Source organism: Ambystoma mexicanum, chromosome 4p, assembly GCF_040938575.1.
Source record: "Ambystoma mexicanum isolate Mex_15411 chromosome 4p, UKY_AmexF1_1, whole genome shotgun sequence".
Lineage (NCBI taxonomy): Eukaryota > Metazoa > Chordata > Amphibia > Caudata > Ambystomatidae > Ambystoma > Ambystoma mexicanum.
Window position 1 is genome coordinate 554516051 of NC_090927.1, and position 15167 is coordinate 554531217.

General features: G+C 43.7%; 1 protein-coding gene across 2 annotated transcripts in view; it reads right to left on the reverse strand.

Annotated features, from left to right (window-relative positions):
* CSMD1 (CUB and Sushi multiple domains 1) overlaps positions 1 to 15167 on the reverse strand; it is a 5442057-nt gene that overhangs the window by 767408 nt on the left and 4659482 nt on the right. For both annotated transcript variants that reach the window (XM_069606098.1, XM_069606099.1), the window contains exons 45-46: positions 12415 to 12495; positions 9981 to 10094 (exon numbers count right to left, since the gene is read on the reverse strand). In XM_069606098.1, coding sequence (XP_069462199.1) covers positions 9981 to 10094; positions 12415 to 12495 — 195 coding nt within the window. The remainder of the gene's footprint in view (positions 1 to 9980; positions 10095 to 12414; positions 12496 to 15167) is intronic.

The following is a 15167-nucleotide window of genomic DNA, read 5'->3' on the forward strand; positions in this document are numbered from 1 at the left end:
TAGAGATTACAGGAACGTGAAGAATGAACTATGTGTCAGGGAGAATTATTTATGTAGAGGGCACAAACTGGTGTTCCCTGGACGGGATGAGGAAAACTGTTATAGAGTTGGGGCATATTGGTCATCTGGGCACAGGAAGGAGAAAGGGTTTAATTAGATCTGAATTTTGGTGGTTGGGCATGGACAGAGACATAGAGGAAACGGTTAAGGAATGCCCTGTTTGTGTTGAGGGTGATAAGAGCCTCAGAGTACACAATGTTCCCATGGTGGCTAGAGATAGTCCTTGGTGCCATGGGACGAAATTGCCTTGGATTTGCTAGGACTGTTCAAAATTAGGGGTGCCAAGGATGCATACCTTTTGGCGGTAATGGACCTTTTGTCAAAATGGCTGGAAATATGTGTTTTGAAGGATGTGTCTAGCAGTGGCGTGATGACATTTTTTGAAGCCACTTTTCTGGATGGAGGGTTTTCCTCGTCGATGTATGTCGGATAATGGAACACAGTTTGTTTCTAAGAAGTTTAAAATGTTCATGGAAAAATATGGTATTGTGCATGTCACAATAGCCTTTTATCACCCTCAGGGGAATGGATGCATTGAGCGATTCAATTGCACCCTGATGGAGGGCATCAGGATAGTGGTGGCCACAGGAGGAGACTGGGTGAGAGCGGTATGGAAAGAATATTTCAATACAGCTTAGCACCCCATGCAGTGATGGGAGTTCCCCCGTTTGAGTTATTACATGGGAGAAAACGCAATATGCATCTGTGCTCAGGATTGATAGAAAGGCCACATTTTGAGAGAGTGGATGAAGAAGGGGCGAGGGAGAGAGTGATGATCAGTGGACACATGTCAAAGATGAGTTTTGATAAGAAACATTTTTGTAGAAATTTTACAGTGGTAGCGGTTGATGTGATCAAAGTGAATATTCCTGTAAAAGTGAAGAAAGGGCATTCTGTGTATGTGGAACGTACAGAAGTGGTGAAGGATTTAGGGTTTTCAATATTAGTGAAAGATGGGGTCATTTGGAACAAGGAGAGAGTGGTTGTGATGCCCAAAAGGAAAACACTTGATAGTCAGCAAGGAGAGGAGTGAGCGGCAAGGAGGCCAAGTGTTGTGGAGGAAGGAAGGGAAGTGTTAGGAATGTACATGATTGCCCTGCTTGCCCATCCTGTCTATTTTCTGATCTGCGCCCTCAGGTCTTTATGTACACATGTTCAGGCTGTTATGTATGGTTCTTGGTAGAGAGAGTTGTTATGGTGGGTGGTGGTAGAGATGGTTGGGTAAGGTCAGTGGTTGGGGTAGAGTGTGTTAGGCTTTTACAGAGGGTTTGGTGGGGTAGAGATAGTGGGGTTGGGTAGATGGGGTAGAGAGTGGGGTAAGGTGGGTGGCAATAGAGAGAGTGGGTTGGTTGGGTGGGTGAGCGAGGGTAGAGAGTGGGAGTTGTATGGGTGTAGAAAGAGGAGGTCATGGCTGGATGGGGGTAGAAAGAGTGGGGGTAGGGGCATGGGGTATCTAGAGAGAATGGGCTGGGTTGATTGAGGTTAGAGACTGTGGGGGTACAGAGAATGGGGGTAGTGTGGGTGTTGATAGAAACCGAGGGTATGTAGAGAGAATGGGGTTTGGGGAGTAGAGAATGGGAGTAGAGAGATTGGGCCTTAGTGGGAGTAGATAGGGTAGGATAAGAGAGAGTGTGGCTAGGTTGGATGGATTGAGGTTAGATACAGTGGGGGTACAGAGAGTGGGTGTAGGGTGGGTGGGGACAGAGAGTGGGTGAGGGTGTATAAAATGAAGTTAGAGAGAGTGGCGGTAGTGTGGGTTGGTAAGGTAGAGAGAGTGGGGATTAAGAGTGTGGTTAGGGAGAGGTAATAGAGTGGGGGTAGGTTAAGTGGGCATAGAGTGAGTGTTGGTAGGGTAGTGCTCAAGCAACCTGTGTCTCTCCACCATGGGTTCTCACTATTAACTATACTGGCTAAGACTAATGGGCGTTGTAGTCTAATATATCTGGAGAGTGAAAGTTTGCAGACCCATGTGCTAAAGATTGCTATTTCTATTTTCAAAATGCACATGGCATAACAAAACTAAGAGTTACATGGTACGTTTAAAAACACCTTTAACAGCAATGCTTTTCTCATTATCACTGTGCAACATTCAAAATTGCTACAGTGACCTACAATCACTGATGGCAGTAAATACTGGCTGATGAGGTGGGAAAATACATTTTATATTAGCCTCTGTGACCTGGCCTGGCTGCATAATCTATCACACTGTGACATGACGCTAGTTATCTGAACTTTCTCAATGTTATTTATTTATTGTTATTACTGGATAGCCAACAGCACAGTGCTATTCTGGGCAAACGTGTATGCCTAAAAGCAAAAAACCCCACACGCACCTCAAGGTTACACAAACCCTTGAGTGACTCACAACAAAGGCACACCCCATGAGAAAGCAAGCATTCATGCAATTGGGGCAATTGCTCACTGAACAAGTGTATACTTGCACACACCCAGACTAGGACTGTTCAAAATTAGGGGTGCCAAGGATGCATACCTTTTGGCGGTAATGGACCTTTTGTCAAAATGGCTGGAAATATGTGTTTTGAAGGATGTGTCTAGCAGTGGCGTGATGACATTTTTTGGAGCCACTTTTCTGGATGGAGGGTTTTCCTCGTCGATGTATGAGAAAAAGGAAACATTTCTGTCCTGAAACCCGCACCCTGGGACCTAATTCAGCATGACAAAAGTTGCTGCCTGACCACGTGAGCCCTCGATGTAGGAGCAATATTTAATCCAAAACACCATCCCTTCAACTTAACTTTTCTGTGGCCAAGAAAGCCGTATCTAACCACGGAGAAATACTGGCCGCCCCAGTGTCAAGCAGCAGCTGGCGTCGCACACTGTGCCGTCCACATCAACCCCACACACCTTAATGAAGACTTAATCCCTTGCACACGTCACTGTCGGTATGCAGGGTAAATGGTAATGTGCTGCCTTAACAGTGCACATTTTTACAAATATCTACTAAATGAACAGCCTTACATCTCTCTTGTAATGCTGAAATAAAATGGCTTCCTGTGGGAAACACAGACTGGAGATCCAATCACATACTGACATCAGTAACTGCATATCCAAACAGGAACTTCGTACAGCAGAAAACACTAAACACCTACACCCACAAGCAGGTACATGGACATTTTGAGAGAGAGATTAGAAGAAAACATAACTCTAACAGTAACTTGTTTATTGTTGCTACACAATACATTAAAATAGGTAACCTAACTTAAACGCTGCAGTCAATATTGTTTAAAGCATCAATAAAGTCAAATGACTTTTTATTAACTTTAACACATGGGGTCCACCATTTTGGAAGTACAAATGGCTGACAAATTCAGCACACAATACAAATGCAGGTAAAGAGTGCACAAAAGGATTTGATTTAAGGTGGAGATAGATAGGAATGTGAGGAAAATCAAAAAGATCTACCATTTAGATGGGCATTAAATGGGTGGGACACATAGCAAAACAATACAAATTGATCTGTGTATGGCATCTGCACAAGACACATTCACAGCCCCTCTTTGTAGCACTTATGTTAAAGCTCTTATTTTAATATCAATATTTTCGACTTAGAGGTAGCACTTTCATTGCAACTAATAGCCAAAACTAGAATGATATTGCAAGTCACCTTGGAGTTTCTGGACCTTATAAAGGAAGTCAGCCTTCAGCCTCGTTCCTCGAGCTGGACACAGAACTCCTTGGTGACTTGCAATATCCTTATAACATATTCTCCTTATCATTATTATAATTATTTTTGTTATACTGTTTTTGTTTTTTTATTATAGTGTTGTATTAGGTTTTCCACAGACTGGTATCAATGTCTTAATCAGCCTTTTCTTATTTGTCCTTAACTTGTATCTTTATATTTTCCCTACCTTTGCACATTTTCAAAATCAATTTGTATTTGTATATGAAACATTGTGTGCAGGGCACAGGCATTAATTGTATACTCCAAAAGAGGTGATAGATACTGTTGTCTGTTTTCCATGTCACCTATGACAAATTGAGGAATTGTTCCCTCCTCCCCAAGGATGAGCCCACCCGCATGAGGCTAGGGACGTGAGTCCACTGTGCAACACCATCCCTACCCCCCTAGGGGTCGAGGCAAGTGGTATCTCACCATGAGAAACTCCTCCTTAGGGGACAAGGACTCTCGTTCCCATGAGAATCTCCCTGATGCCCTCCAAGAGATGGTCTATATGAAACTATCCAATACACCCAAACCTCATCAATTCCATGACTTGAGTGAAGATAAAGTGAACGTATGACATTCCCGAAGAGAAACTGCAAAATTCAGGACAGCTCCAAGCTGGAGCGAGAAATGCAGGAATCTCAGCGTGTGAGAAGAACAGAAAGCCAGGGAGGCTGAACCACAGAGATCCATAGAAGCGTTTCCACAGAGAACCCGTGGTGGGCAGGATGCTCTCTCAACTACGCCAATACCACTCCGGGGAGAATCCAACTCCCACATCTGATTCCGAGTACTGATAATGAAAGTGTGGAAAGCAAGTGGATCATTTTGAACGCTGTTAATACAATAAAGGGTAGCACAGAGGACAGATTAAAAGAAGTAGAATTGGATTAATGCTTCCCTGTGAAAAGGGGAACATGACCCACTTGCAAGAACCAAGGAGTTGAACAGAAGACAGAAGAACACCTGTGTAATAAAGGCCAGAGGGGTTCAAGGATAAACTTTATACAAGAAAGAGTATCACTGTAAAAGTTGTAAATGTAACGATTTGAACAATGAAAGGTCCAGAGAAGGAGACACTATATAATAACACATGGAGTTCTCTAAGAGAGGTAAAGTCTCGTAAGAGCAAGAACATCCCCAGGAACACAAGAGGAGAGAAAGACCATCAATCTTCTAAGGGAACTACACATTTTATTACAAAGGATAACATGAATCTATGTATACATTTTAAACTGAACAGCACTCTGGAATAGAAGAACACCAGTGCAGCAGCACAGCCATCAGTTACGTTAATTTTGGACAGCGGACTGATTTCTTTGGATATTTATTCACGACTGACAAACACCTTAGATAGGGAACACCCCATAGGCATATATAAAGATAGGACTTCTTTTTATTCTTTAATAAACATATGGTCAAAATGTCCTCATAGTGTCCATGACGTCCTTCTGACCAGCTGCCCACCACTATATCAAATATTGGGTTTGACCTATCATAGAGTGCAGCATGTAGAAACAGGCGCAGGAGAATCAGGGCATCACACATTCTTGCATACTTTTACCTGCACATTTCTCCTACCTACACTCCCATTCTGGGGGATAATGGTCACATTTGCCTAATTTTTCCAGACTTGCATTACAAGTAAATTTTCCGTAGTCTTCATTCGTGCAAAGTTATTTCTTACTGTGTACCTAAATAACATTACTACTCTAATGAACGTGTGTTTATCACATAGGGTTTTTGTATGATGGTTAAATGGTCAAAACTAACATGCTCACCGTCCACGCATCCCTGTTTGTTGTGAATGAAATCGTAATTCAAAGACAGGTTGCTAACCTAATAATAATAATAATAATAATTTAGCATTTATGTAGCGCTACGAACCCTCAGGTATCTGAGCGCTGCTTATTATTACCCACGGTGTGTGGTGCTCATTTATCGACCTCGGAAGGATGAAAGGCTGCGTTTGGCCATGCTGGGATTCGAACCTGCGCCAGCAGGCTCTGCACAGATGTCAAAGCGAGCGCTCTTGGCCGGTCATTGATAGCAGAATAGCGTGTAGAGAGCATCTGTGAGTGTCAGATAACATTACAATGAACATTAGTGCTGAAATCTGTTAAGTACCCTAAAACACCATGGGCCTCATTACGAGTTTGGAGGTAGCCAGGCTGCTTTTAGCGGCATGACTACCCCCATACTGGGTACCGGGTCCGGGTTCTAGGAATAGGGAATTACCGGGCCATGCCGACTTTGGCGGGCCCGGTAATTCCTATTCTCGTGACCCGGACCTGGTACATCCCCTTTCCCATTTGAGCCTCCAAAGGGCTCAATGGAAATGGGGAGGATGCTAACAACGGGCCCGTTAATGACGGGCACATTGCTAGCATCCTGGTCTGCTAGCGGGTCCCGCTAAGGACGCCTGGTCTGACCAGGTGTTCCAGAGTGGGACCCGCTGCAGACCTCGTAATAGGGCAGGCCGGAATGAACGGTGACGGTCCCTTACCGGCACCGTTTATTCCGCGGCGCCTACGTCGTAATGAGGCCCCATGTTTTCCTAGGCACATATATCATATATTGTACTCACTATAAATTAGGTCTATTTCAGAGTACATTTTTTTTAACTACATCTTTAACTTAAACAAAGCACGGACGAGCCATTTACACACTTCTCATGGGGGAAAAAAACGAAAACAAATTTAGAAATACACGATACACGCAGAAGGAAGTAGCATTGCTCTTTGAAGTATTATCTATCTAGCAATAAGGAAGTCAGAAAATGAAGGATGTTTCGTTTGTTTCTGGTCCCCTGCCAAACGTTTCAGCCACATCTTTGAACACATTCTGTTCACGTAATACGGACTTGATTAGATGTAGCGTATACACGCAAGCTTTAGAGTATCTTCCATACTTTCATACCTGGTAGATATGAAAATGCATGAACCAATGGTGCACAGACCCACATTCCATCAAAGCCGTATATATGGCCCATGTTCATTTGTCCTCATTCGTGAGGGCTGAGGAATGCTTGAGTGGGCTAATGGGCAACGGCCTTCTATTCATGTCTTGCCTCGATGTGTTTTCCAAATCTCTTACCCGTTGCAGCGTGCTTCGCATCTGTGTGTATTCCTATCCTGGGCGTGAAGGTGCATCGCTGTCAAGGGCAAGATCCATTTGAAATGATGACACCGCTTCAGGCTTCCCAGCAAACTGGTTCCACTGATCATTTCCCCACAGAAATCACAGGATCAACAACACAAACGAGTCTGACTGCTTGAAAAAATAACTCAGAGCTTCCCTCCATCTTTGGGGAGCAGAACAATCATTCCCCTGACAGGTCAAAATGTGGCACCTGTCAAAATGGCTGTCTCTAAAGGGAAGATTATCAGGAAGATAATCTGCTGATGAGGCAGAGGCTTGATACCCGAAGCGGCTGCACACACGACACTGAGCAGTTATTAACACATATATTTACATTAATAGTAAATGATCCTCACTCGTGCGCCGATGGAAATTTGTTTTGAAAAATCAAAACAATGCTCATTTTTTTGAATAAACATTTTTCACGAATGCTACCTAGGGGGGAAACAAAAAAAAAAGATTGCAGCTTTCTTTAAGGTGCATCCTTTACAGAGGGAGCCATTGCTAGATTGCACGCTAATACAAACTATTCTCTTTCATGGTTGAAAGGGAAGGAAGCACCTCCTGATGTGAGTAAGTATGGATCCTTGACTCGCAGTGTTTCTGAAATGTGTATAGATGGTCTGGTTCCCTTTTGCAAGTACTGGTTGCCAATAATTACTTAAGCACCGAATATCTGTTCTAATAAGAGTCTTTTCTCTCTTTTCACATAACCAGCATGAAGTTTTAAGAGAAAAACAAAAAGATGAAAGAGTAAAATCAGAGTAACAGCGGCAGCACTTCCAGAATTTTAAGTGCAAAGGAGCCTAAACAAGATTGCCCAGAAGGAGGAGGGGAAGAGCCAAGAGAAACTAAGAAGAGGAATTAGTATCTTTGGGGCAGTGGGTCAAAACAGGCTAAACTGGGCTGTCCTGGCAAAGCATCTTTCCTAGGGTATGGAGGTGTTTTCCCAATTAAACATTCTTTTTCAGCATTGAACCACAGCAATATCAATGTCTAGTGAAATGCCCAATAGCAGTGGTAGGCCTCATGAGTCGCACACAAGCAGGAAGAGGATGCACCTCACACTCACTTGTCAGAACCCTTGTGACCTCTATTCTACCTTTCAGGAAAAATAAATACAAAAAAATGAAAAACATCTGAAAACCGTTTTTCCACTTATTGATCAATAGGGCCCTTCATGAAAATCATTACTGTATGGCGTTGTAGATGAAGTAACACTGAACTGATAGAATATATTACAGGGCCTGCGGTTGTGGTCCTGTAGTTATGCTTGAGTTGCTCAATCCATAGGAGGAGCAATCTTTGGGAAGCTCATAAACTTGGTCCCGCTCGATGAATCCTCACCAAACTTTGCCAAAGAAATGTATATGCCCACCTCTGAATTATTTTGCAAAGTTTGGTGAAGCTTGGACAACGGGGGGAGGGGGGTAAAGTTATAGAAGGGTTTCAAAACCTTTGAAATCCAAACAGACATACATTGAAAAGAAAATTTGCTCAAGACTACAGCCTAAACCACCAGACAGATTTTCACCTAATTTGCACCAGGAGCGGCAACCTGGTCTCAAAACATACTTTTGCAAATTTGGTGTAAATCCGTCTGGTCGTTTTTTTTTTGAAACTGGACGAATACTAGATCAAAATAAACTAGTAATATCTACGTCCGGTCTGCAGACTCACTCCCTGATTCGGTGTTCACAGACACCTTTGGGCCAATCAGAGAGCTGCATAATGTTTGCAGACATCTGATTGATCAATTAACCATGTACCAGCAATGGGGCTAAAGAGGGCATGGCCACCAAGGACCAGCTATGTGGAAAGTGTTGAATGGTAAAAAAAAAATCTTTTCGCAGCTACAGCCCGAAGCACTGCACGGTATTGCAACAAACTTGCTCAATGAGCATCAGCAAGGACCTGAAAGCATGTATTTGCAAATCTGTCCTGTGTTTTATTTTTTCCAAAGCGTGAAAATGTAAGTACAAAAAATAGTGATCTAACTTTGGTGTCTTGGCAGTGGGCCTGGCCCTCGGCAATGGCAAATGTCTACTCTGATATGCTTATTGAGGCATGCGGCATGGCTAAAGCCCTAGGTTTGAATGTGAAGATAAATTCTGCTCACGGATGCAGCCCGAAGTGCTGCAAGGGATTGCAGAGAACTTGTGTGTGGAGCATCAGCAAGTACCTGAAAGCATGCTTTTGCAAATCTGTCCTGTGTTTTATTTTTTCCAAAGCGTCAAAATGTATGTACAACAAATAGCGACATAACTTTGGTGTGTCGCCTGGACAGTGGGCTTGGCCCTTGGCGAGGACAAATGTCTCCTCTAATATGCTTGTTGGTGCATGTGGCATGGCGGAATCCCATGCCACATGGCTTGTGGAGCCTGGCCATGGCTGCAATCCATGAGCAACTGGCAGTGTTCACATGATGAGGATATAGTTGACACTGAACTAGGATGCAGGCTAGGTGCAATGGATAACCGGGGTGGTTTGGTGAGAGTGGGGTCATGGTGGAGCTTCATGACTAAGGCAATTCAACCATGACTTTCATCCCCAGCATGCACTGCTGACAATGACACCCATCAGTATGTGCTGCAAAATATATGTTTGTGAAAGGAGTTTTATAGTTCTTTCATATATGTTAAAAGAGGATTTTTTAATAACGTATAGACAGTGCTGTAACATCATGAAACATGTTCACTTATAAAAAACCATTAAAATTCACAGTAAAAACTTTCTGTGAATTTGTCATGTCATATTTGATGTCGTGGGTGTTAGTCTTAGTAGTGCATGGCTGTGGTGTGAGTAATGGTTGCATGTCGTTGGTTTTCCATTTTACCTTGCAACCATAAGGTCCCATTGGTAACATTTTATTCAATGGATTTCATAGGTTTTTATTGGTGCGACTTAAGCCTGAGGTATCTTTAACAAAGTTTTTTCAGTGAATGTATATATATATATATATATTTTGTTTTTTCGTTTAGATGAAACCTTTACAGTGTAAAATTCAACCATGCACATATATGTATTTCAGTGTCCGTATGCGTAAACATGAAAAATCTGATTGTATCCTGGGCCAAATGTCAATGCTTACCTTCACAACGTGGCGGTGAGCCCTCAAACTGCAAGAGAGTACTAAGCCGGCAGGTCATCACATCAGTACCGGCTAACGTAAAGCCCGCGTGGCACTGGTACTTCACAAAGTCCCCTGTGAGGGCGAAAATGAAAAATAACAAGGTCTCAGGTCCATGGGTCAGCATGTGTGGTGCTGCAATGTCTGCAAGCTTTTTAACTATTTGTAGGAAGGTTTGCTGCAGAATCAAAGTGTTTGCTGGAAGCACTCTCTGTCGAATGTTTGTGAATGTCAATGAATCTCTTTAGTAACCAAGATGCATTTCTCATTGCTATGGGTTTAATCATGATGTATCACACTGCGCACATTACTTCACTCGGGATTCGTTGGAAGCACATCAAGCATTATGCGTTGCTTTGACAGTCCAATTGATATATTGAAACACGCATCCCCACTGTAATTCAGCACTTATTACTATAAAATAAAAGCCACTGCAATATTTGCATTAGAATTTCATGATATTTCCGTTTGAAAAAGTATTTGCTGGATCTATCTTTGCATGCTTTTCAAATGCAAATGATTCCTTGCTGACATCTGAAAGGATATGCCATTGTACAGCTTCCGTTATTGCCCAGGACCCTGCGCCTGTTGTAGCACTGATTAATGACGCTGCACGGAGCAGCACAGTGGAATGTACATCGAATTTTCAGCTCAATGGTGTTCAAAGACATTTGTGAGAACAGTTGGAAAACAAGTACTTTTTCAGATCAAGTCAGTGGGACTCATTACGAGGTGGGCGGTAAGGGATTACCGGCACCGGTAAGGGCACCGGTGCGGGTAATCCCTTACTGCCCAACTACGAGGTCCCTTAGCGAGTCCCTTCCTTAACGACTGGAAATGGGGCTGAAATGGGAATGGGGAATGGCTTTTTCAATGGGGACTTACCGGTCCTGCAAAGGTCGGAATAGACAGGGTATCGGTATTCGCGGTAGTCATGGCACTAATAGCGCCATGACTACCTTCAACCTCGTATTGAGGTCCAGTGTTTTCAAAAACTTCACGTAATAACTCAAGAGTTCAGGGTAGTCAGCACAGCCCTCATTACAAGTTGACGGTATTCCGGTGGTAAATCTGCCAGAATACCACCCAACAGAATCACTGTTACCCCCACTTGGTCCGGCGCAATTATCACAGGATTACAGTTGGTGGTGGCAGTGTTAGTCCACATTATTCTGGAGTCATAGGACCCCATGGGGGATTTTGGTGGAATTACAGCTGTGGTAATTCTGCCAGCAGTAATTCAGCCAATTTTGTCGATTTTTGGGTGGAAAGTGGGAGGATTCACCACCAGCCTGATGCTGCAGGTACATCCCCACTCAAGAGCCAAACTCGTAGTATGGCGGATGTGGGAAAAATGGCGCTAATTCTGTTACCGCCACTTTTTTCATGCACCGCCATACTCCTAAAGAGCACAGTGAACACTCTCTTGCACTATGCAGAAGAGTGCCCATTCACTGTACAGCACTGCCATTCGTAAGATGCTTAGGGAACATGGCATTATACAGATCAAGGGATACAAAGTAAATCTGCACCAGACAACCTCAACACATATCAATGAATTGAGGCTGGATGAAAAAAAAGGTTCAGTTTGGATCATATGTCAGATATTTCACAAAAAATGTCGACAGGTAGCATGGACCTTTTTATTGCAAAACTGACGTTTTGACCATCATTTTAAATGCTCTTCACATAATATTTGCCAATGGTTGGTGCTTGCTGAATGGCACTGTGTAGCAGCAACACATGCTGTGCTTCAGGGAAGCTCCGCTAGTGTCACGGAAGCCATCAGTCACGTGCTTCCCTAAAAAAGAATCTATTTTTTACGCTGCCACGGTGCCTCTATGAAACCGCAATTGATATGCCTGCTGCACAATACGAGGCTGCAGTTCCAAGTGCCCTTTCATTGGCATGATAAATCCCGTCAGCCCATTCTTTTCCCCAGGCCATCCTTTGAAGACATTCTGATTTAGGTCAGAGCAATCTGCCCACTGCACCATTTGATGGCACATCATGCATTGCCCATTTGCCACTTTGTAATGCTTGCACTGGGTGTACGATTATAGCAGCCCTGGCCTTATTATCCTTTGTCTTAACACTTAATCATACAAAAAAAAAATATGAAACGTTACAAATGCATCCATTTGATTACAGAAATGTGCCTGATGCTTCCGGGGTGAAGGAGAGCATGACATACATGGCATTGTTCTATTTCCGCGTTGGTGTTAGGAATTATACGAGCAAAACGCTTCTAAAGGGAATCACTTCTGAGAGATCCTGGTAAATTGGGAATGGGTTCAAGTGAGTGCTGAGGAATAACATGAGCATCGTTCAAGTTATAAGGACATGGCAAACAACACCTTGTGATTCAGAAGAAGAGGGAAAAGAAATATATCACCTATTTCAAAATCGTCACCATCTGCAACTATGTCCGCGTGCGTGACAGCGGCTGGAGGCGGGCACTTCTTCAGCTGGTACGCTGGAAAACAGAGGACAGTCTAAGCGATTGCACTGTACATCAGGATGATGTGTTACACGCGTTTTACATACACTGAGCAGTTTAACACTCATTAGTTCTTGAAATATATTCAGTCTAGGACATGTTTTCGTAGAAAATATAAGTAAAAAACAAGTTGAATATGACACGAAAAAGTATACATCATTGATTTGAATGTATGCTTTGCTTCCTACACACACCTGGGATTACAGTCGGCACAGCTATTTAGCATAGTTTTCTAAATAGAATACAAAACACTAAATACGTTTTTACGACAGGTGTTTTTCCACTGAATTTTTGCCAAAACAACTTTTGGGGTGTGGGAAAGGGCATATAAACGGTTGGGTGGGGTTGGGAACAAAAGAAAATAGGTAGATTATGGTGGGTTTGGGGAGAAAACCCCCTAGAAATTCCGCCGAAATACACCCGTCATAAAAACAGGTGTCGATGAAATGGTACGTGGTAGCTATGACACTAAATTTGTTTCGAGAGACTCAAGGAAACCTCAAGACCTGGCTGATCTAAAACGTTTTCAGGCGAGAAGAATGACCCAGGTTTACAGTAACAATAGCCCAGCAGGCCACGCCATTCAAAGTATTCTGAAAAGATTGTAACATTAATGCCGGCGGTCAGTGATGTCTCCTCCAGCCTGAGGATCCACCTTCCTTACCTCTAAGAAACAACGCTCTTAGTTATGGATTCTTTCCACCAAGCAGAAGCTTGACCTGGCCCGCAGAACATAATGGTCCACTAGCCACACACACACAATATAAAACATACTGAGACATGAACCCACACATTGCAACTTGAGCACTCACTCAATCAGACCTTCACATCTATCCCACCAACTTGCACAACACGGTGCCATCAGTGTACCCTCACACTAAGAGCACACGAGGCTCCCCACTGGATCCAGATGCCACTATGCAGCCCACCTGGAGGCTCCCCACTGGATCCAGATGCCACTATACAGCCTACCTGGAGGCTCCCCAATATATCCAGATGGCACTATGCAGCCTACCTGGAGGCTCCCCACTGGATCCAGATGCCACTTTGCAGCCCACCTGGAGGCTCCCCACTGGATCCAGATGCCACTATGCAGCCTACCTGGAGGCTCCCCACTGGATCCAGATGCCACTATGCAGCCTACCTGGAGGCTCCCCACTGGATCCAGATGTCACTATGCAGCCCACCTGGAGGCTCCCCACTGGATCCAGATGCCACTATGCAGCCCACCTGGAGGCTCCCCACTGGATCCAGATGCCACTATGAAGCCCACCTGGAGGCTCCCCACCGGATCCAGATGCCACTATGCAGCCCACCTGGAGGCTCCCCACCGGATCCAGATGCCACTATGCAGCCCACCTGAAGGCTCCCCACCGGATCCAGATGCCACTATGCAACCTACCTGGAGGCTCCCCACTGGGTCCACTATGCAGCCTACCTGGAGGCTCCCCACTGGATCCACTATGCAGCCTACCTGGACGCTCCCCACTGGATCCAGATGCCACTATGCAGCCTACCTGGAGGCTCCCCACTGGATCCACTACGCAGCCTACCTGGAGGCTCCCCACTGGAACCACTATGCAGCCTACCTGGAGGCTCCCCACTGGATCCAGGCGCCACTATGCAACCCACCTGGAAACATGCCGGGAGCCAGGATGCTGGAGCGTCCACACTGCATTTAACAACAGCAAAGCTCTCATTGTATTGTCCATCTGTCTCAAATAATCGAACCACACCAGACCCTTTTCCAGATCTCAAAGTCACACAACACCAAACAGCAGGAGGCCATGCTCCACTTTATCAAGCAGCACTCCACAGATATATTTAATTTACACATTCAACCTCTCCCTCAAATACTCACTCGTGTTTAAAGGTAATTGGTTGTTAAAATATATTACAACTTTAATATTATGATTCACTATGCAATTTAATTAATTTAGATTTCACAGATAACACACTGTTGAGAATCACATCAAATATAATGAACGGTGTGCGTGTCCATGGGTATATCCTGCTAATTTGTCATACATAATACGTTAGCATATTCTAAAATAGGAAATTAGCTGATTAATGCATGTCACATAATGGGTACTTGCTCACTATGTCATGGATCACAAAAAGAAAATAGGCAGTCGTGTTTCAAAAGACACCAGTCTTGGTTATTTCGTTATTAATGCATGCAAGCAAATACATCTGAATGGACTTTAATTTTGAAGACAACCATCATATGCAAATGGAGGTGCCAGGAATAGGATGTTAAAAATTAGCAATGACATAACTCTTATAACTGAATCTATGGAAAGAATGCCAAGACGGAGGCTGCACAAAAACAGATGGACTGCTGATTAAGAATCCTGGCCTTCAAAAAGCACTTCAGGTGTGAAGCATGTGTCGCCTGTGAGATATGAATAGGACATGTAAAGCGTCTTCAATTCATTTAAGATGTCTTCATTCACAACATTCAACAATAGATAGTCACAACTGAGAGTCTATGTATCCCACCTTCTTTATTAAGACCAGTGCCTGCTTAGTCTATGACTTTTTCGAGTGTATAAGTTGTAAGATAAACGTATGCACAAGTTGGATATGTAATACTGCAAGTCTCAGAGAGGATTCAAGTATGTTTATTTGTATTTTAAGGGCCCCAG